At 43.2% G+C, this 22437-nt stretch overlaps 1 protein-coding gene across 1 annotated transcript in view; it reads right to left on the reverse strand.

Moving 5' to 3' along the window:
- Positions 1–22437, reverse strand: part of ARPC1A (actin related protein 2/3 complex subunit 1A) — a 133029-nt gene that overhangs the window by 64711 nt on the left and 45881 nt on the right. Inside the window, exons 2-4 of the mRNA XM_086940650.1 lie at positions 13322–13427; positions 1500–1604; positions 959–1181 (exon numbers count right to left, since the gene is read on the reverse strand). Coding sequence (XP_086796776.1) covers positions 959–1181; positions 1500–1604; positions 13322–13385 — 392 coding nt within the window. The 5' untranslated portion in view covers positions 13386–13427. The remainder of the gene's footprint in view (positions 1–958; positions 1182–1499; positions 1605–13321; positions 13428–22437) is intronic.

Raw genomic sequence — 22437 nt, forward strand, 5'->3', positions numbered from 1 at the left:
ATGAATCACGCTAGCTTCCAAACAAGAATACCAAATACAGGTTTTATCAATTTTTAATACCTCTACATGTCCTAACAGTTCAATATGCAATGCCAAAGGCACCAACGAAATAATCTGAGTAATAAGTCTACCCAAAGCAGCACAAATGGTGATCTTTAATTATCTTTTGTCTCCAAACATCAACTAATAATTTCTGAAAATACACACATTTTATGATCAAATACATGATTTTCAATTGTGGAAGCTATCTATTTTCAACCAAACAAACCGCTTTAATTTGCTAGGTTGAGCTGCTCATTGGGTAGTTGGTAACACGTTTTTGTAGAAGTACCAGCAGCTCCTGAGGTACTCAATCGAAAACCCTGCTCTTTAAAGTGTATTTCAGCAAACCTAATGAAAATTAAATTTGCATAGTCCACTCTGGATCTGAATATTGAAGACATTGTTAGTCAGCTGCTGTTTTCGATACAGACAAGGAGAACTTTACGCAAGCGACACACACGAAAAGTGCAGCTGGATATCACTATGGAAATTTAGGGCCCCACAGACAAAACAGCATCAAACAAAAGTCCTAAATTCGGACAGAAAAGAGATGGAAACTCATCTCACTGGCCCAGTAAGTGCCAAGATGTCACCAACCATTAACATCCCTGTTTTATCGAATTTTAAATTGAGCCAATGAACACCTATCTACTCCCAGTTCCTTCCCATGCATGAGACCAGACGAGAGACCAAAAAACAAGTTAAAGTGGCATACTTTGCGTAATTTTTTATGTTGAACAATAAGAAATTCATGATCCACAAACCCACATTGTTTAGCATAAGACCATAGCCAAACTATAGAAAAAACAAGAAGGAAACAAGATTCAGTACAACAAATTATCCTGCATTTTTTTTCTGCTGGCTACATAATTCAGTTTAAATGTCACAGCAAGTCTCAAGACAATCAAAAACTCACCAATCATTTTCTGACTCAAAGTAGCACACAGATATAAGTCTGGCCCCACTGCCAACAGCAAACTTGTTTTCCAGAGGTGACCATTTCACAAAGGTAGCAGCACGGTTTATTCTGAGGATCACCAAAGTCGGCTTCCACATGCCATCTTTTTGACTCCAGACATAGGCGTTCCGGTCTGATCCACATGTCACAATTCTATCACTTTTGGGGGCCCAGTCAATCCCTGAAAAAGGCAGAAAACCAGTATTCCATTTCATTAGGACAAATTAACTCTAAAAAGCAATAGTCAATATGGATATAACATTTGCTGTGGGTTCAATTTTCTCCCAACTGGTCTAAAGTGACACTATTCTCCACCCAAAAACACTTGATTTGCAAAACAGCACTTTTGCCTCCAAAAACATTTCACTAAATCAGATCTCTTTGAAAGTAATCTTAATGAACAGCCACAGTGAGACACATTTATAAATAACTCCTTAAAGTGCTGGCCTTCCATAAATGCAACTTCTGATCCTGCAAAGTAGCTTCAATGGTTAATTACCTGTAATGTGGCCATTATGTTCCTTTAGCTCATGAGCCTTCACCCACTGGTTTGCACTCTTCTTATAGATGTGAACTTCGTGATTGTTGGGACTGATGGCAATCTCTGATGGGAAAAATAAACCAATTTTAATATTTTAATTATTTATGTTGATTTTAGTAGACAACACACTTGTGAAACAGGTAAACAACTGTCACACAATCACCTCCTACCAGCTTTGTACTGGAAGCTATTTTGTATGGCTAAGAGTAGGCACGGACGGAACAAACTGGGTAACATTGATCTTATGTGCAACCAAATTCAGTGGTTTCTTGGTATATCTGCAGCCAGTCTGCAGGGCAAAACTGTATTATTTCTTTATGCAATCAGTTCCAATAGGAGAAATAAAAAGAACGAACAACAGGATGTAGAGACAGACAAGGTCAAAATGTGCCTGAAGTCTGTCTGTCTGGCAGTGTCTCATGGCATGACAACAGCACACATGAAATCATTATTAATGATTCAAGGTATTCGTTTTTAACAGTTTCTGAAAACTGCAAAAATACTTTAGGGTTGATATGCATAGAGGTTAGCCTGAAGGGCTAGACAAGTGTGAACATTAGCAAAGGAAAAAGCACGAGTTGATATTGTTCTTTCAGATTGACTGCACTGCTCCTGCTAAATTGGGTCCAGAATAATTTCCAGCAGTGTCATTAAATGGAGAAAAAAATTCCAGAATGGCAGTGGAAGTGACCAGAGGAGTTGGTGGTATCTGTTCCGTGCCCTCAGAGAAGCTTAGGACACAGTGGGCAGAGAAAATGGAAACAATGGAAAAACAAGAAAAAGATGCTGGGACCTGCAAAGGTGTCATTTCTAATAGAAAGAGGGGATAACAAGCCAATGAACAGTTTCCATGACTCCAAGATCTAGGCTGCCTGAGGCAAAAACGTTTCACCTAAAGCCATTCAATTTGTTTGATCTCGCTAACAATTGGGGATTGGGATGTAAAATACTTATTTTCACAAATGATTCCTGGACAACCAAAATTTATAGAGACAGCAAAGCATAAAGAAAAACAGGTACAAGGAAGCCTGTTTAGCAGTTTCAGAATTCTTATCTATATAATCTAGAGTACCCTGCAGATTCTCTCAAACCTGCTTGATATAAAGTATTGTAGAGCAGAAGGGCAAAAAATGCAAGTGCTTTGCTGGTCTTCCGTGATCTATGTAAAGAGTGTCACCTTGAGTAACTGAACATAGCAATCTTCAGTGCTGCCCTCTTAACTTCAGGAAAATCACTTTCTGTGCAGAAATGGGGCCTTTGTCCCAAAATCTTAACTGTCAGCAAGGTGTCAAAAGATCACATAGAAGGCAGTTGTTGGGATGCAAACTAGGACAGCAAAGCATTTTCCTCCCGGTCTTCATTCCTCGAAAATGTAATTCTCAAATGGTGAAACAGATCCAAAATGATGATGCATTTGAGCAAAATTCCTGGTTCAATTTTTTATTGGATATTTTTGGGGCAGTTCTGAGAATGAGATCCATCACCAGAACCTACTTTGGTGGAGCCAGGAATGGAACGAAGAAGCTGTTGGTGTCAAAATGGCAGGACCACAAAGCAGCTTGAGTTGAAACCAAGGGTTCTGAACTCCTCAAATCTAGGCCACCAGTATCTAAGCCATGTAGTAGCACCAATACTGATCATTGGTGATGTGCCTAAGGGTTCTGTGGGCAGACGGCAAGGACTGCTTACCTGTTACTGAATAGCCACTTTGTGAGAGGAAGACTCCTCCTCACCTGTAATGTTATCAGAACAGCTTGTGGAGTACAACGGCTTCAAGAAAGCCTTCAACTTCTTCTTTATCAAGTTAAGTGTAAGCTTAGATTTTGGCTCTCTTGTGTATTTGAGAAGTTACACATGCACAAGTCCCCAGACAACTTTTTATACACCAAGTCCAGAAACAAGAGACAGCATTTAAGAGTGTCACAGACATCTGCTTCCTGTAGCTGCTGCAGGTTTTAAGCTTAAGGAAATCACAGGAGGGGCGAAGTCTCAATTTTTGAAGACAAATCCCTCCAATGAGGCAAAAGGACTTGGTAGTCCCACACATGAAGGGGTGGGGAAAAGGAACAGATGTGACCGGCTCATGTGGCACCTTTTGCAACCATGCAATGCAATACAATTTCCAGTGATGTTTTGAGAGTTAGAAACAATGCCCTACTGTCACCTGCTACTGTTGGAACTTTTTCCACTTTCAGCCCACAACCTGGGAAACAAACGGATACAAGGATTGTGCTGGACACAATATCTATTTGAGAGGACGTTTTATTTATTTATAAATGAGGTGTTCATGGTAGACAGGATATAGTAGAACGCCATGTTCATAGGAACCACTTCCTTCAAAGCAAGTGAGCTCTCCCCCCCCCCCCCCCCTTAAACAACCTGTACAATGAGTTTCATCACCCAAGATAAACATTGTCACCTCAGCAGAGTGCACTAAGAGCCTGTCAAAGACCCTCCCCTATGATTAAGGCCCAGCAAAAAACTAACCCGAGGTAAACAAGGATGGGTTCGGCCATGCCCGAGGGGCAGTAGCTGGAAATATCATCTCCGAGACAAAGAGGCACTTTTAGTGATAGTGCATTGTGTTTTTTTATAGCACCTTCCTATCTCCTGTGATGTCAAAAGTGCTTAAAAAGATGGCTCCTTACTGATATGGTAAAGCCACCCAGGAAATTACGGACCCTTTCCCCTGAAAGTTACAAACTTTGAGGCATATCAGTTGGAAGCTAAAAAGAAAACTGCAAAGTAAAGACAACTGCGACAAATTGGAAAAGGGACTCATTGTATTTTTCACTTGTCACTTGCTCCGTTCATCTTGTTTTTCACGAGCAAAAATGTGAACAAGTTTGTACAGGTTACATGTACATTCAATGTAATAGACTGCCATCATTATTGTCTTTCACGTTACTTCTGTTTAAATACAGACCACTTTTTGCATTTCTTGCCATAACTTTCTCCTAGTCTCCTCCGATTGCAACTTTTGTTCATGCTTTCGAAAACGGTCTTTTAATATTACCTGTTGAGACACTGTTGCTTTTTACATATCATAAATACAGCAAGTTTCAAAGACACAGCACAAGCGCTGCCTATGCGAGGCCTAAAAAGTTCCTACTTATGGATAGATCCATATCTATAACTGCCTCAAATAATTTAAATGAATACGTTTGAATATATAGAGGTTTAATGTAAATGATTCTGCTGATGCTCTGTGTGTTCATCATACATCATGCACAGTGCACATAAATCATTCAGAGCCAGTGATTTCAAACTAGCCAAGTCAGCTAAAAACCACAGAGTGGATTTTGTTTTGATGGTTGTAATTTTTCATCAAGAGGGGCGGGGCTTAACCCTCACTAGAGAAATTCACCCTAAAACATAAAATCTTGCGAGCTCGACTGCGCATGTGCGCAGTACGCCACACAAGACCTAAAAAAGTATTAGTTGTAAATGAGAGTGTTTCCATTGGAGCAGCTTTGCTGGAAATATTCCCAAGTGTTTTCAGTAAGACCCTTGTATATCTGAGAGGAATTGAACATAGAATTATCCTTAGGACAATGCACTCCCTAAAGTTCCCACGGTAAGGAGTATTCCAATTGTGGTAAGGGAGGAGGTATCTAAGGAGTTGGAAAAACTGGTTGCATCCTATGTAATCTAACCTGTTAAATCCTCGGAGTGGATTTCTCCTTTAGTTTTGACAAGGCGTGGCAGTGGAAAGATCCATTTATGAACAACAACATTGTGATAGATGGTTTTCCCTTACCTAAAATTAATGAAATGGGGATGTCTCTCAAGGGTGCAAAATGGTTCTCCACTAAAGATCAATCACCTACGTTCCACCAAATTTCATCGACATCTGACGCCAGGAGATTTACTGCATTTATAACACCTTTTGGGCGTTTCCAATTCAAAAGAATTCCTTTCAGCTTGGCATCAGCAGCGGCCGTATTCCAAAGACTGATGCATAGCTTGTTTGGTAAAGAACAAGGAGTAATATTTTTCCAAGATGATATCTTAGTTTTTGGAGAAAATAAGAACATCTATGTTGTCAAGTTACAAAACGTTTTGGAGAGTTTTGGAAAAAATGCCTTAACTGTTGAATTTTCAAAGTGCAAATTAGTTGAAAAAACCATAACATATTTATGGCATGTAATCAGGAAGGGGTGAAACCTAAACCATCATGGTTTAGTGTAATTGATAGATCGTCTGTGCCTAATAATGAGGTTATATCATTTTAAGGATGGATGAGTATTGTGCAAAATGTATTCCCAAGTTAACAGAAAAAAACCTACATCAGACAATTGCTAAAGAATAAAGTTTGACATTGCAAATGTGACTGCCTCAGGCAGTTTGGACCCAGAATTGGACAGTGACAGTAACAACACTATGGACACCAGTAATAAAGGTTTGGTCGGCAGTGCTGACACAAAAGAATATTACAGGGAAGGAAAAGGATTTTGGTTGCTTTCAGAACTATCACCAGCGGAAGACAAATACTCGAAAAGGGGGCTTTGGCTTGTGTATGGGCGCAGGTGGAGCCTTTACATGGGGCAAGCCTTTGACCATTCAATGTGATTACAAACCATTGGTAATACTGCTACCAACTCAAGGAACTGTTAATTCGTCTGCAAGAATTATGAGACTATCAACGCGCATGCAGGATTGTATATGTGCCTACAAGGAGACAATGCGGTAGCCGAGTGTTTATCTCGTATTGCCTCCTTTATTGGAACATGCATTTGCAATGCAATAGGTCTCGCATTTGCAATAGTTGGAGCTATTGGCATTGTAAATGACAATGCCTTTTATTCTTTTGTTTTGAAAACCTACAAGCCATGCATAAACATGCACTTTGTACGTATAGTCCTTGCTTACAAGAAGCAAGGCTGTCAGTAAAAGAGACTGCCTGCTTTGCTTCTCATAAGCAAGGACTACAATTACAAAGTGCTTGTTTACGCACAGCTTACAGGTTTTCAAACGCTTTTAATAAAAGGCATTGCCATTTATAATGCCAATAGCTCAAACTCTCGCAAATGCAAGACTTATTGCATTGCAAATGCTTGTTTTAATGAACTGTGCAACTACAGATTTGACTCTATTGAGTCCCCGCCTGTGGCGGCGCAGAGTACTGTGAGCCACAGCATCCCAATGCTAGCAGTGTTAGGGGAAGGCTAGATTCCGACAGACGGGTATCCCTGAGACAACATAGAAGGAACAGTTCCACAGTGTCAGTAAGCCACCTGAGCCCTGTGAGCCATGGATTTCTCAAGTCACCAGAGCCTGTGGCCGGGCAGAGAAAAGCAGTGAGCCATGGTGGCACAGAGCAACCTTAGACCGTGGCAGGGCATCCTTTTTAATATGAAGTTTCGTGCAGCTCTGTCTTAAATGCACCAAAATGATTACAAACACAAAATTGTTTCCCCCCCCAAGAACTTGCGAGTCTAATAGGCACCAGAGAGGCACCAGTGCCACCGCATTAACACTTATAAACATTTGCATAGCTCTCACGCGGTTGTCTCTTGAGAGGCGCTGTACCAGCTGTGCGTTTTCCTGCAGACCCCGGCAAGTATGCACTAGCTGTAGTGCAGTGTGAGGGCAGCAGCAGCCCAGACCCCTCTGGGGAGGACGCCCCCTGACCAGCTGTGCGGGGCTAACAGAATGCGGGTGGGATATTAAGCCGGCATTTGATTAGTAATTACAGTTATATGGGAATCCCAGCATATGACATGATAATCCACATTTGTAAAGCGGCACAATCACCCGTAAGGGTCTCTAGGCGCTGGGGGCCGTCAGGAAGATTTAGCAAGCTATTGCCCAGAGTCATGATGGTAATTTGGAAACGTTACTATTGATGCCAAGCCCCTCCAGAGATCAGCCCAAGCCCGCTTTGAGAAGGTCCCTCTGAAGCCCCCTCGAAGGGATTCCTCAGATCTTGCGGTTGTTGAAGTGCACATAAATCTGAAAGGCGCTGCTTCGGAGCGCTCCATAAAATCATAGCTCCCCACCCCTTCCTCCGGGAAAGCCCCCTCTCCTGGCCATTCACCCACTCCCCGCCTCATGTTCATTTCTAGGCAGATGCATTCAGGGGCCGGCGGCGCTCAATGGGGCTGTGTGGCAGCCGCCCCCAATTGGCGTTAAAGCACTCAGTACTTGGGAGCATATGCGGGGAGGGGGCTCCCAAGTCCCATCGTGCAGCGCACCCACCCGCAGGACCCTCAAGCCGAAGGGGAAAGGCATAGCAGAAGCTGAAAGTGTCAGGGTGTGAGGGAGCGGGAACTGGTACGGATCGAGGGACATTACCCCTTGCATTCCACAGGTGTGGGAGCAGGAAGGGTGTTAATGGAGTCCTGCCTTCTACAGCCAGAGAAATCTCGCTATAAGCCCCACAGGCCAGGCCACGAGGAAGGGCAAGTTGTTCTGCACTCTGGCTCTGCAGTACAAATGGGAAAGGGTTGGGGGGATGCGCACCCCATGGGGGGCATCGATGGAAGGACATTACCCCTGCATTCCACAGACGGGGCCCAGTGAGGGTGGTTCATGCACAGGTGCCCTCTACAGGCCGAGACATCACGCTATAAGCCCCACAGGCCAGGCCAAGAGGAAGGGGCAGTGGCTCTGCACTCTGCAGTACAAATAGGAATGGGTGGATGCGCACCCCATGGGGGTCCTCGATGGAGGGACAGTGGTTTGGCTTCCCTCAGGCAAAGAGCCCGGAGGGGATCTTGGCGAGCTGCACTGTACAGGCAGGGCCTAGAATGAGGGCTGCGGGCATCGGACTGAGCGCCACAAAGGCAAAGCCCCAGAGAGGGTGCTTCAAGGCTTAGCGCCCGAATGCAGGGGCCCAATGGGGTGTGAGGGGCTCAATACCTCAGAGAAGAGGTCTGCTTGAATCTCACAGGAAGGGCCATGAGAGGCTGGGAGAGAGTCCCAGAGGATAAAGGCGGTGGTCTCACCAGGCATAAAGAGGCCACTAAACAGGGTGTATCCAGGGTGTATCATCCTGCAGTGAAGTCTGCCCAACAGGTGGATCCAAGGAAGACAGGATTTCGCACAGCTGAGGCAATCTTTTTTCCTCCTAAAACAGTCTATAAATGGTAACATTTGTCTAAGGCTATAAGAGTAAATAAATTTGCCATTCAGGTCAGAGTGAGCGTTGGAACTTCAGACGGAGGTGAGCTGGGGCAGAGCAGAAAGTGTGTCTCTCGAAGAAGAAACCTAGGTTGGGATCCCGGCTCCCCACTTCATCAGCTTGTGTGATTCTTGGCCTATTGCGCCTCCTTGTATACAGCAACATTCGCAGCTCTTTAAAATGTAAATATTCTTATCTAGCTAATTGAAAGCTTCGAGCGCATCAAGCAAAGTTGGTAGACACTACTGAGAAACGCTGCAAGCAAATGCCGACCACAACAAGCAACGTACCTTTCTTGGATTGAGTGTTTCCGGTCCCTCTGCACGGGCGAGACACAGGAAGCCAGGCTGGACTCCCCGGGACTGCCTGCTTGAGGGCGGGGTCACCAGCACAGACAGGAAGTGGACGGGAGCCTACCTGTGAAGGGAAGGGAGCTAGCAGTCTACGAATCCCGTGCAGCGCCACTACCGCGGGACAGGACGAGAGGAGTATGAGAGACCCGGTGAGTGGGGACGGCGGGGCACATTGACGGCTAGACTGATAGACGGAAGTCATTAGGAGCGGTCATTAGGCACGTTCACAACACCAGAGCTGCAGCGCCCAGGAGAGTCTGAACACATGATGCGAGCCAGCCAGCTGAAGCACGTCCTCGAGGTGAAATCGCCGATGTTATGCGCGTATCCACCCCCTCTCCGCCATTCCTAGGAAACCCACAACAATAGGTCTTTCGCTGGAGCAGCGCTATGCGCTGCTAACACCGGCGAGACCTAAAAAGTTCACAACAGCTGAACGGAAGCGCACAGGAGAGTGTGCACAGGGCCAGCAGAAGCGGCATTGAGGCGGCTTTTTACATAACTTGTTGATTTTAAATAATTCCATAACATGAGAGCCCACCGTGGTTAAATAAAACATTAGTTCACAACTGCTGAACGGAAGCGCACAGGAGTGTGCGCACAGGTCCAGCAGAAGCGGCAGTGAGGTGGCTTTTTACATAACTTGCTGATTTTAATCAATTCCATAACATGAGAGCTATCGAAGGAATGATATATTGTAAGCCGTTCTGTTAACCGTAATGGTGTCAGCGACAAGAAGGGTTACGAAGTTTGAGACTTGGTAATACTTTGGAATTTAAAAGCAACCATAGTCCCAGTGAGGCGGCTTTTAACGTACCTTTGCGACTTTTAACACCGTGGTTAAATAAAAATCACCAAGCACATTAGTTAACAACATCTGAACTGAAGCGCACAGGAGTCTGCACACGGCCAGCAGAAGCGCGTGCCACTTGCCTAAAATAATTAGAGACGCGGAAGTCATTAGGCGCGATCACAACAGATCTGCAGTGCCCTGGAGAGTCAAGCGCGTGTAACTTGCCTAAAAAAATGCGAGGCACGGAAGTCATTAGGCGCGATCACAACAACAGATCTGCAGCGCAGATCTGCAGCACCCTGGAGAGTCAAGCACGTGCCACTTGCCTGCAAAAAAAAAACGAGACACGGAAGTCATTAGGCGCGATCGCAAAAACAGATCTGCAGCGCCCTGGAGAGTCTGCACACGTGATGCAGGCCCGACTGCAGAAGCGCGTCCTCGAGATGAAATCGCCGAGGTGAAGCGCGTAACCACCCCCTGTGCCCCATTCCCGGCAAACCCACAACAATAGGTCTTTTTCGCTGGAGCAGCGCTTTGCGCTGCTAACACCAGCGAGACCTAAAAATGTGAGATGATGTCTGGAACAGTTTCCAAGAGGCATTACTGCATGATTGTGGTACACCAGCAATTAAGGAAGAAGAATGGATTTGAGTATGGGAAGGAAGGTGTCCAGATTGATTTATGACACATAGTCAAAAAAGGAAACCTCCGTTCTGAGTTAAGACCATTCTGCGGAGTTAAGTCTGAGCTCTCTGTGGAAAATATGATAGGATATTGAGAGGTGATGGGCCAATTTCCCAGGTTGGGTTGCATGTTTTGCAGCAAGAAAGTTGGTTAGGGAATGCTGCAAGTGTTCTTTTGCTGACAAATCTCTTCACACTTTAAAACCACCCATGAGCGATGGTTGTATTTCTGAACATCCTTGGGAATCTGTAGCCATTGATTTTCTTGGACAACAGGTATGTTATTGTACTTATGGATCTCTTCACAAAATGGCTGGTGTGGACATTGTGAAGAAAGCAGATACTAAAACAGTTATAAGTTTCATGGGCAGGGTTTTTGTTTCGTAAGGCATCCCAGCTACCAGTTTAAGGGACAATGGAGTACAATTGTTTTCTAGGGTATCTACGGAGTACTTTGAGAGGATTGGAGTTAACACAAAACACTCTCACTAAACAAGCGAGTGGTAATGGTATGCTGGAGAGACTTAACCGAGTGATGAAAGGGGTGATTCAATCAGCTGTTGCTAGTAAGTGATTGGGAGGTACAGATAAAGAAAGGTGGGCATATAGAGTAACAAATAATGGTGGCACTTGTTTTTGCCATTTTTGCTCATGAGAGGGAGGAATCCAAGGGCTAAGTACAACCCTGGATGGTTGAGTAGTACAGGTGTGGAGCAACAATCACCTGAATTTGTTAGGGACCGATTAGTTGAAATGCAGAAGAGAAGCAAGTCTTATTATGACAGCAAGCATGGAGTGAAACCCGTTGGTATTAAGGTTGGGGACTGGAATCGTGCCAGGATGCCTTTTAATGTACCAAAAGGAGAGTCAATTTTTTGATTCTGAGGAGGTGGTAGAGATTTTGCGCAATGCAGTAAGGGAGAGAAAAGGCAAAGTCTGCAACCTGAAAAGAGTAGCTTTCGGTTTGCAAGAGTTGTGGAAGGTTTCAGAGGTGTCCCGGAGAATGGTTTTCAATGGCTGGTGGATGAGCTGAACATCCACTGTTGGGAAGTCTATGGAAGATGTAGATTTGGAACAGGGTACAGGTGGTGGTAAAGGTGAGTTGGTCTTCGATTCGAATGTTGGTTTTAGGGAACCATCAAGAGTGGAAGGAGAGCATCAACAACAAAATACAAGTGTTCGTGAAAGTGAATTGGTGGCGATTCAAACGTTGTTATTGGTGGACCCTCAGGAATGGAAGAACAACAACTGATTTCTAACCAGGAGGAGGCAGAAGATATCAGGGAGGAAGGTAAGCTTGCTGTGGATACGGAAGTTACTTGTGGCGAGAGGGAGAGAAGGCCACCCAGATGGTTGAGTACATTGTGGAAGGAATGGATGATTAGGTTCTCACCATTGAATTAATGGATAATTGATGTATAGCTATGTTTTGAGGAATTTTTATTTTATGTTTCCTATCTTTTAGGTAATGCCGTTTTTTAAATTATAGTAGGACCTTTATGATTATATTAGTAGGATATGCATTTTTGTATAACAAGGAAGGGGGCATGGTTTATGTGATAGTAATGTGAATTGCATTCTATTCTGTATAGAACCTTTGATGATGATGAGTGGAGTGTTCTGTAGAAGCACATTAGATTGCAGCCTATAGGATGTTAAGACCTACCTTCCGTTCGTGTGATGCTTAATCAATACTGGAAGTTATATGTTGTGTAGCCCAGAATTTTACACAACACATTCATAACTGCCACGAGGCGGCACTAGTTAACCAAGGATTTGCACACTGACGATACAGGTGTACAAGCAGTTATAACACAAGTGGAAAGCAGGAAAGAAAAATCTGCGAGTTACATATACACTTCGAAACTGCAAATCGTATTGACCTCAGCTAGACTAAACAAAGAGGTTTAAACCTGCTGTTTAGTCTCTACCTGCTAAAAAAGGATTTTCTACAGCAGACATGATGGCTTCGGGCAGCCATGGTCAGACATCACAAGCAGTTGCGAGGGTAAAGCTAGCTATGCTAATATCCTTACAAGGAGAACCTTGCATCTCCTGCCGCTTGTGCCTTCAGCTCCTCAAGGTCATCTCCTTTTAAGCAAAAGTTATTTTGCATCAGTAATAAAGTCGTCATTAAGTACAATGGTTATTTCGGTGTCTGCAAGCATCCTAAACAGGTCAGAGGAAAGGTAAACAGATGGGGGCTAACTGCGATCTACAGAAGCACAAGGGAATCAGGGCATTGCCAAAGATCCGGCTGTGAAGAGCTGAGCGATAACCAAAAACAACAAGCAGAACATCACCAGGACACCAAATGCTGATCCCTTGCTACACATTGGTGTCCCGATTGTCCATCCATGTACTTTCAGTGGAATTATGCAAATATCAATAATCAGCAGGTATAAATCAAAAGCATTCAAAACATTATTGCAGATCTCAAACTAATAAATATTGAAAAAACAGAGACTTGTCCTGAAAACAGATACTCAATGTCTGTACAGAAAGAGGCATCTAATGGACTACAGTGCCAGCCCAACATTATCATTATGCACCATGATGTCTAAGCCTCAGTCTGAGAGGTAACATGGAATAGCAGCACAAATATTATATACAATATATCCAGGAGTCCACAAACTAAAAGGAATGAAGATGCAGCCCTAGAGGGCCGATAAAATGTGTGTGTCTGCTCTAAAGATTCTACACACGGAGGTGACCTTTCACGCTGCAGTAATGCCTGATCAGGATCAATACGTAAAGAGTACGTGCCACCCAAAGCCATGTAATCACTCAAACACTGAAGCCACTAGCGGGTTGGGGGTACTTACGAGAGCGATCCTTGTTCCAGGCATGGCAGGTGATAGGCTCCAGTAAAAACTGATGCAGGGACATGGTGGGCGATGAACTTGCTTAGGGTTTTCAGAAGGGAGAAGGCTGAAATGGGAAAAAGATGGATTTGCATTTTCAATTAAAGTACATTTTAGGTACATGCATACCAGAAACAATCATCACTGTGCAGTTAAAGTAGAGAACAGAATTAACAGCTTACAATAAACATACAGAGTGAACCAGTCACAGAAATATAATCCATAGTTTATTAAGTCATTAAATGTATAGTATGCGATGAAAATGGCCTGTTTGGCATAAATAAACAATTTCTGAGTAGGAACACTCAGTTCTTTCTGTGTTTTGACCTATGACTACAAGATCAGGGAATGGGTGGCAAAGTTTCAATTACAAGGCCATAATTACACATAGTTCCGATAATATACTTCATGTAGTTCCCAAAGTTTTGTGCTTTACATACATTACAGGCGAGTTGTTGTTACCACTTTATTTTGATACAAGGCCATGGTTTATTGTCGCAAGTGAGAAAATAACTCACTCTCCCAATTGCTGTTCTAAAAATATCGACATCCAATATTTAGCGAACTTATGCACCAGACCTTTTGGCTTTGCAAAGGTTTGTTACTAGTGGTATGCATTCACTTGCAGTATGCTTTTATATAAACATTACAGACCAGACTCGTAGATAAAGCCTGGTGTAATTTTCCAATGGAAATATCGACAGCCAAATATTTTAAAGATATGGACAATTCAAGGATTTCAGCTAGTCAATCCAAAGTCATCTGCAGCAGCTTTTCAGAAACAGTTTGAGGAAGAGAAAGATTTTTTATTGGCACAAGCCTGGTGCTATCTGGTCGACAACATGACTTAGCATACCTTATTTTCCTAGTAGTCTGGTTCCTCCTGTACTTAAATTTAATTCAGCTTTCATTGCAGCTGCGTGAATGTGTGGTACTACTTATTTTTGGCCAATTTCCGGAATATCGATGTGTTTTGATCAAATATTCCTTTTAGTACATTATAGAGGGCGGATATTACTTCCTTATACCTAACAGGAATACCAACCAAGCGCATCTCTGAATTGCATAGTTTGAAATGATGTTTGATCTTACTAGTATACCGAAGTTCTTGGAGCAATATGACTAGATGGGGCTGGTCTAGGGAGAGGTAGGCGTGTAAGGTGGGTGCCTGTGTGTGTGTGTGTGTGTGTGTGTGTGAACACACACATACACACACTTTTCCATGTGCCTATAAGTTCTTAGAGCATGTAGTGGCTCCATTTTATTTTCAGAGACGAACCAGATACAAAAGCTAAATACAAGCTAGGAAACCGGCAAAGGACAACCAGATTGGCCTAGTCTGGGTGGCACCCTTCATGCTCTGCTTGCTCATATAATCTCTACAGCAAAGACTGCTGCTGTTCTGCATTTCCTGTCTGAAAACACTTTGCAGATTTGGTTATTGTCAGGGGCTGTCCAATGCTCACCATGCAAGGTCTACAGACTCATTGCGACAGAGATGGATCTGAGAGGGACAGCATAAGAATGGTCCTCACTGACTCTGATGAAAGCAGAGATTTCTTTGAAGGAGTAATTATGTTCAACAGTGATGTGGAATAGTCACCTTCTCCTCTTTGCTAATTTGAACAGACATCCTGGCTAGGAAGCTGGAGCTGATGATGTATGATGATAAAAGAGGAAACAGCAGCTAAGGCACGGAAGCATCTGACGATTAGCCAGTGGAATCATTCCTTTAAAGGGGTTGGAGGAGCTACTGTTGTAAAGTAATGATGGTCCAATACAACTTGCAGATTAGAAGTCTTCTTGTATTTATTGCAGCACAGAGAACAGAACAGGTACCCCACCAGCTGACCAGAGTCCAACTGACCAAGCTGGAACATTAACAACATGAGGTCATAGCATGTAGATCACAGAGGTATTCTGAGAATGAGTAAGAAGAGAAGCAGTAGAAAGACTACAAAGAGTGCAGTATGATAACAAGCTATTTACAACACATCTCCTTCCTTACGGAATTCCAAAAACTAAAAGGAAATAAAACATAAGAAATCAACAAACATAGTCTTTAAGATACAATGGTGGACGACGTAGTCTTGGATTCTTTACAGAGGAATGAACCTCAACATCAGCATTGTTAATGTTATCAAAAGAGCTAGGCATACTCTCCAAATGTTGAGAAGCATCACCACCACCATCCTCCCCCCTACAAGCAAAAAAGGAAGATGCACACCCCTCATCTTGAGTTGAAAACATGTAACCACTATTGCCAGAGGAATGACAACCTAAGTCACGATCACGCTGACCAGAAGTCATTTTAATACCTTTCTGAAATAGGGCAACTCTTCGAAAATTCCATTTCTCACCATTTTCCAGAACCAAATAGGGAGGATAAACTTTCTTCACTACATAAGGACCTCTAAATTTAGTCAAACCTTTAGAAAATCAACCAGGCTTAACCTTGACTAAGTCGCCTGCACAAACTCCTTCTGAAGATGTTTCTATAGAGCCAAAGGTAGATCTTTCATCATCAAAATTCTTTAACCAAGACGGAATCAATTTTGTACCTGGAGGCCTTCCCGCATTACCTCAAAAGGAGACTTCAAATCTTGCTTATGGGGAGTAGAACGATAAGCCCAAACCATTTCCATAACTCTCTCCTCCGAAAAACAACCTAAAGCACTTGTCATCTGTATAATGCCTTTGACCAAACGAATGACTCTCTCGCATAAACCGTTCCCCTGTGGATTGTACAAGCTTGTGAAATGATGACTTCTACCACAACTTTCCAAAAACGATTTCATTTTATATGACGTTAATTGCGTTCCATTATCCGTTATAAGAATTGAAGGAAATCCTTCATCATGAAACACACCTTTAAGAAATCTTACAGTAAAACATCAGTGGTAATCTCCTTGACAAAACATACAGTCAACCATTTTGAAAAAACATTGATAACAACAATAGCAAACCTTTGGTTAAGAAGCAGCTCATCCATGGGACCAATAAAGTCTAAACATATGCTGTGCCATGGCTTCTCTTGCGCAAAAATCTTGCCAGTATGCTGACTAGACAGCACCTTGAGCCTCTTCTCACCTTCTTTACACCCTTCACAATGTTCAACACAAGACGCAGCATCAGAGTCAATAGAAGACCACCAAAAATCGTGTAGCTTCCAGGCTTCATTAGAAAAATATTTCTCACGCGTGAATTCTTTCCTGGGTGAATGTAGTTAGTTTTCTGTAGATGATTCACCTTGTAGAATATCCACTGCAATAAGATTTCTTTAAAAAAAATTCTCTGGTCAACTTCAATAACTGTCGCCAAATGTTGTAAAGTAATGATGGTCCAATACAACTTGCAGATTAGAAGTCTTCTTGTATTTATTGCAGCACAGAGAACAGAACAGGTACACCACCAGCTGACCAGAGTCCAACTGACCAAGCTGGAACATTAACAACATGAGGTCATAGCATGTAGATCACAGTGGTATTCTGAGAATGAGTAAGAGAAGAGAAGCAGTAGAAAGACTACAAAGAGTGTTGTATGATAACAAGCTATTTACAACAGCTACCCTTCTACGTCGCCTGGGTGAGGTGACCATCCTGTGTGTCGAATGGTGTGCTTAGTTTGCAAGGACTTTAACAGGGCAGAGTGAGGAGGGTAGAATCTGCTGCAAGCCTCGTTTAAGATGCAATGTTTTAATTTTGTGCTTTGGCTCTGAGGCCCTTCTTTCGTCCTCCCTTCCGCTTCTTGTTAGCAGTCGTGTATTTCTTCAAACATACAATTTTGGTGGTATTTGCAGACCAGCCAAATGTTCAACTACAACAGTTTGAAGATGTATTTTGGGCTCAAATATAAACGACTCAAGATGGTGGTAAAGACTGACAGTTTTATCTCCGATAGGATTACGTTTCATAACACTTTTCTGAGGTGTAGAATATTAGTCTAGTGTATATTAATGATTCTCCATGGTTCAGTCTAGTCATGAAGGAAAATGAAGTTGATAACTGAGAACTTAAAGTTATTTGAATATATAATTTCAACCGAAAATAGGACTTCTGTGTAATAATGTACAAGATTCGTTTTCATAACAGAAGCTTAATAAACATTTAAACAAAATAGGTGCAATTTGAGAATGTTTCAGGATTGTAACTTTAGCTGAACGCTTGAGGTTCTCTCTTGTATATACGTTCTGGTCGCCGTTTTGTGCCCAACTACGAATATCTCTATAGATAAAATATTTTTCACCCCCCACCAACAAAAAAATAAATACAAAAAAGTGTTATCCAATGAATGTTCTGCATTCCTATGGGGAAAGAAGATAGGCTAGAACAAAGCAGAGGTTACGTTAAATTCATCAATATGAATTCCGTACTAAGGCCAGTCTCAGACCCAGCCATTGAGCATGCTCCAAAGGACCCCCGGTGAGCCACCACATTAAACCCACTTACCATTTATTTGCAAGCCATCCGTTTTACAGTTCCTATGCTACCCACAACCTAGCACTCCGGGGGAGGATTAATAGAAAATATATACAGAATTATAGGTGGGTAACTATCACTATCCGGGCTATGTTCCACCAGGGCTATGAACGGGACATCACAGGCAATGGGTGCAAAGCTCAAAGTGACCATCCTGTAACCACGAACCCAGAGGTGGAAAACACCGCATATAGACTTTTGTGGGTATGAAATTCGTAGCATGTTGTAGCTTTTAAATGTCTTTATTTATCCACCTGCGTCCTTCTCTCCTCACTGGTTACATACGTATTATGTTCTTTATGCAGCCTCTTGTCGTGAGATGGTATGCAATCTTTTCTTTTCCTTTGTGTATGTAAAGCGCTATGATACCCACGGGTCTAGCTAGCACATAATTAATTATTTATGTATAAAGTTTTATAATCACCGCAACTCTAATTCCACTTTCAATTTATGTATGGCCCATATTAGCTCCCACTCTCCTAGTGATACCATAGATCGACTGTGCATCAGTACAAATCATAGGGGAGCCATGCACAACATGGAGTTTCTTAACCGCTCTCATCTCCCTCAGCGCTTTTCATTTGTCCTATATATTAAAGAAGTATCCTCCATGTGTTGTCGCCGACCCACATCCCTACACCCTTGGCCATTCTTTGATCTTCAGAAAAGAAATAGTTGGCAATGAAATAATTGGAGGGAGGAGGGTAGGGGGAAGACGGGACTACCAGACCATACCATCCTCTACAGCAACCCAACACTCCTGCACACATTTTTAAGTCGCGCCTAGACAGCCCTTGCACTGTCTGGAAGATCTGTTGTATGTACTTTGTGTGGGCTTTAGAGAATTACCACTGGACTGGTCTGCTTCCTCTTGTTTAGGGGCGACTTTATTTTCCTGGCAACTGCCTCGAATTAATAGTCTTGATAGAAAATGACCAGCAGAGGTCAGTAAAATACAAGTATCGCTATCTGCTTAGGGACTTTTTTTCCCATTTTTCTAGCAACTGCCTCCATTTAACTGTCTTGATGAAAAACAACCAGCAGAGGTCAGAAACATACCAGAATCGCTTTACCCAGGATAATATGCTTCATGGCTAGAAAGATTTTAAGGTCCCACAGGTGAGACCTAATTAATATATACACATATATACACACACATATATACATACATGCACAGACAGAGGTCTTTTAATCAACCTCCCCTCTAGCCGAACAACGGACAGGGGTATGCCGTTTGGAGCACCAGCTACACAGACCCGCGGTATGGGAAAGGTGTAACAGATTGCAAAACATTTCTAGGCACATTCACCAAGCTCTATTATTCGTGAAGCCCAGATGTCAGAAAGGAATTACCAAATTTAACCCTTTCCTTGCTGCCGTCGGCCATTGGCCGACGGCAGCACTACCTCCCCAAGTGCACTACCTCCGCCGTGCACGGAAACGCCCGCTCCGCGGCGGAATTACCGCTGCGGTTAACGGGTTAATATCTAGCACACACAATAACGGTTTCTCTTGGAAAACTCTAGCCTACTCCAGCCATGCTGTCTAGTCAGCTGGTCCTGAGTTAAGCATCCCTTTGAAGCTTATGCGCTTACTAACACAAAATTGGAAATAAGTGAAACCGGTTATTTACAATGCTTAGAAAACGGCAACTGCGGTAGTAAGCCCTGTATAAAAACATTTGTATTGAGCGAAATCTTTGTGTGTGGTAAAAATACTAGACCAGTAGCAGTGAAAGGTTTGAACCACTCTAGAAAATGCTCGATTAGCAGTTTTCTTGGTTTCGTCTTGGTGAGAATTAACTAAGACACGTCTATTGCTCCTTTTGTCCATAGTCTTGGAGATTAAGTAGATCCATCATTTGAAAGGAATGGGGGCCTCACAGACTACAGTGAGATCACAAGCAAGGACACACGAGGTGCAAGTGTGACCACTCCAACCACACCCCCACAACCCCAATACGTAAGGTTACCCATTCAGCACCCTAAAACAAATTCCAGAGAACGTTAAATATTCTGCACAATGTCATTAGACAAGAAGAAGTAGGGGATCATTCCATCAGGAATTCTATACATGGCACAGCGAAATCTAAAGCTAAACACACTTCGCTCTCACATTAACCTATTTTTGGTGCAGAGTCTGGGAATATCTGTCGAAGCAGTCCAGCAAAAACGTTCCCTTCTGACTAGCGCTTCTCCTGTCAGGTGTTTTTTTTTGTATATTTTATATAGCGCGAACTCGACCTGAAGGTACTGGAGCGCTTTACATGAGCACCGTATTTACATTACACATTCAGGCACGAGGAGATTAAAGGGCAATGTATCAAAATACCCATTTGCGATTCTCAAATAGCGATTTTTTGAGAATCGCTATTTGAGAATTGCAAAATGGTATGTATAAAAAAATTAGCTATTTTTTAGCGATTTCTTAAAATTCCTTAATTGCGATTAGGAAATTGCTAATCGCAATTAAGGAATAATTTGCCATTCATTTCTATGGGCCAGGAAGCCCATAGGAAGGAATGTGAAGTTATTCTCAATTTGCGATTCGCAATTTGCTAATCGCAAATTGAGAATAATTTCAAGGGTGCAAGGGTGTCTTAAAGACACCCGGCTGCACCCCTGAAATTTACATGTGTGCTCAATGGCGCACATATATGCCCTAAGGGCATGTATGAGCGCCACATGGCACCTTTACAAATGCCAAAAAGTGCATTTGTAAAAGAATTTCTTAGTGTAAATTCGCAAAATTTAATTGCTTCTTACATAGCATTTAAGGAATTGCAATTTGCGATTCCTTAAATGCTTATGCAATATTAAGGAATCGCAAAATTTGTGATTCCTTAATATTGCGATGCGTTTTATTTGATACATTCCATTTTCCGATTTTTGTCGCAAACTCTGCTTTTCACAGATTCTCGTTTGCGACATAAAAATCGTTTGATACATCTGCCCCCAAGTGATTTGCCCAGAATCAAAGGATGTGGAACCGACCTCGAGGCTCGAACCCTGGTTTCCAGCACCGGAGTCGTCAGTTTAAGGGCTGCTAGGAAAAGCAGTGCAACCCCTGCACACAGTAAAGTCAAGCTGTGGATGTTCAGTGTGGTCTTGGGACCTTGCAAAGAGCTTCATTAAGAGTCACACACACAGGCAAAATCCGGGCCCGAGCGGCATGCGATTACGAGTGCCCCTACCCCGCATGGCGCTCTTTCAGGGTTAAGACTCAGCAGCACCGGATTTGCATCACAAACGTGCTGGAGACGGAGGTGAGGTGGAGGGGTGAGAGGCTGAAGCGGCAGCTACGGCGGTGATGTGCTGACATTGACACTGCCTCTATCCCATTACGGATAAATCGGCAACAGCCAGGGAAAAAAGAAAAACTGTAACTCTCTGATTCAGGCGGCGCTCTGCCAAGGATAACTGGGGGCTTTGTTGCAGCAGCTGAGATGCCCATTTGATATATAACACCCCCAGGGGACCTGTTTGAAATCCATATCGGGCGGAGGAGGGGAGCAGGCGGACACACTTTCCCTCACCTGCTGCTGGGGCTCCGACGCTGCTTATTCCCCCTGCCGCCGTTGTTCCAGCTACCTGGCCGCAGTTGGGGGAGAACTACAGCTCCCAGCAAGCCCTGGGACAACATCCTGTACCGCCCACACATCCCGAGGACTAGCGCGCCCGGAGGCGCTTAAATTAAGGAAGCTCCTTCCGCGTCGCGGACGCCGGGCGAAGCGCGGGCAAAGGGCGGGCCCTCTACGACCCTCAAAGGCCCAGGGAGGACGGGACGGTGCTACCCCCCTTGGCTCTTGGATCTCTGTATAGAGGAGGTAAATAAAAGACACTTGCTTCCGTTTGGTTTTCCACCTATTGACTTTCTCCAAGGACGATTTCTGTACCAGACTTTATGATTTGTTGATAACTATATTGTTACACCCAAACCTCACTATGACTCACAATGGCGAGAAGACAAATAGTGCAACACGGTCCATTGCTAGAGAAGACGATAAAGGCGTACCTCCCCAGTCCACACATAGTAGATGGACCAAGCAGTTGCCCTCACAAACAGTAGTCACAGAACAAGCCTTCCCGTGGTTAGACGAGCTAAACGCCCTGTGTAAAACTACACGTCTTAGTAGAATCACCTCTTCCTGTGGAAAGCTCCTGTGTAATACTTGATACTGATAGTCACCTGCAACCGCTCCCATCATCCAGTAAAACCAACATTGTAAACACCAAAAGGATTGCATCTCCCCACTTCTCATCAGCTAAAAGGAAACGTAGTGGGGTTAATAACATTGGGAACCAATCAAAACTCCAAAAATTGTCCTTAAGCCCCAGACCTCCAGTCAGTAACTCTTCCACGACACTTGAGGCTGTTGAGAAAATAGTCGTTCTATTATCTCCTACACAGCCAGATCTATTATCCCTTATTGAACAACTGGTCAGCTCTATTATATCTCCATTAATAGAACAAGCATTGGAAATGCAATAGGGCTCGCATTAGGAAAGTTTGAGCTATTGGTCTTACAAATGAATTTTTTTTATTTGTGTTATTTTTTAAAATAGCTAAATAATAGCTTTGTCATTTACAATGCCAATA

Source organism: Lissotriton vulgaris, chromosome 10 (assembly GCF_964263255.1).
Source record: "Lissotriton vulgaris chromosome 10, aLisVul1.2, whole genome shotgun sequence".
NCBI lineage: Eukaryota > Metazoa > Chordata > Amphibia > Caudata > Salamandridae > Lissotriton > Lissotriton vulgaris.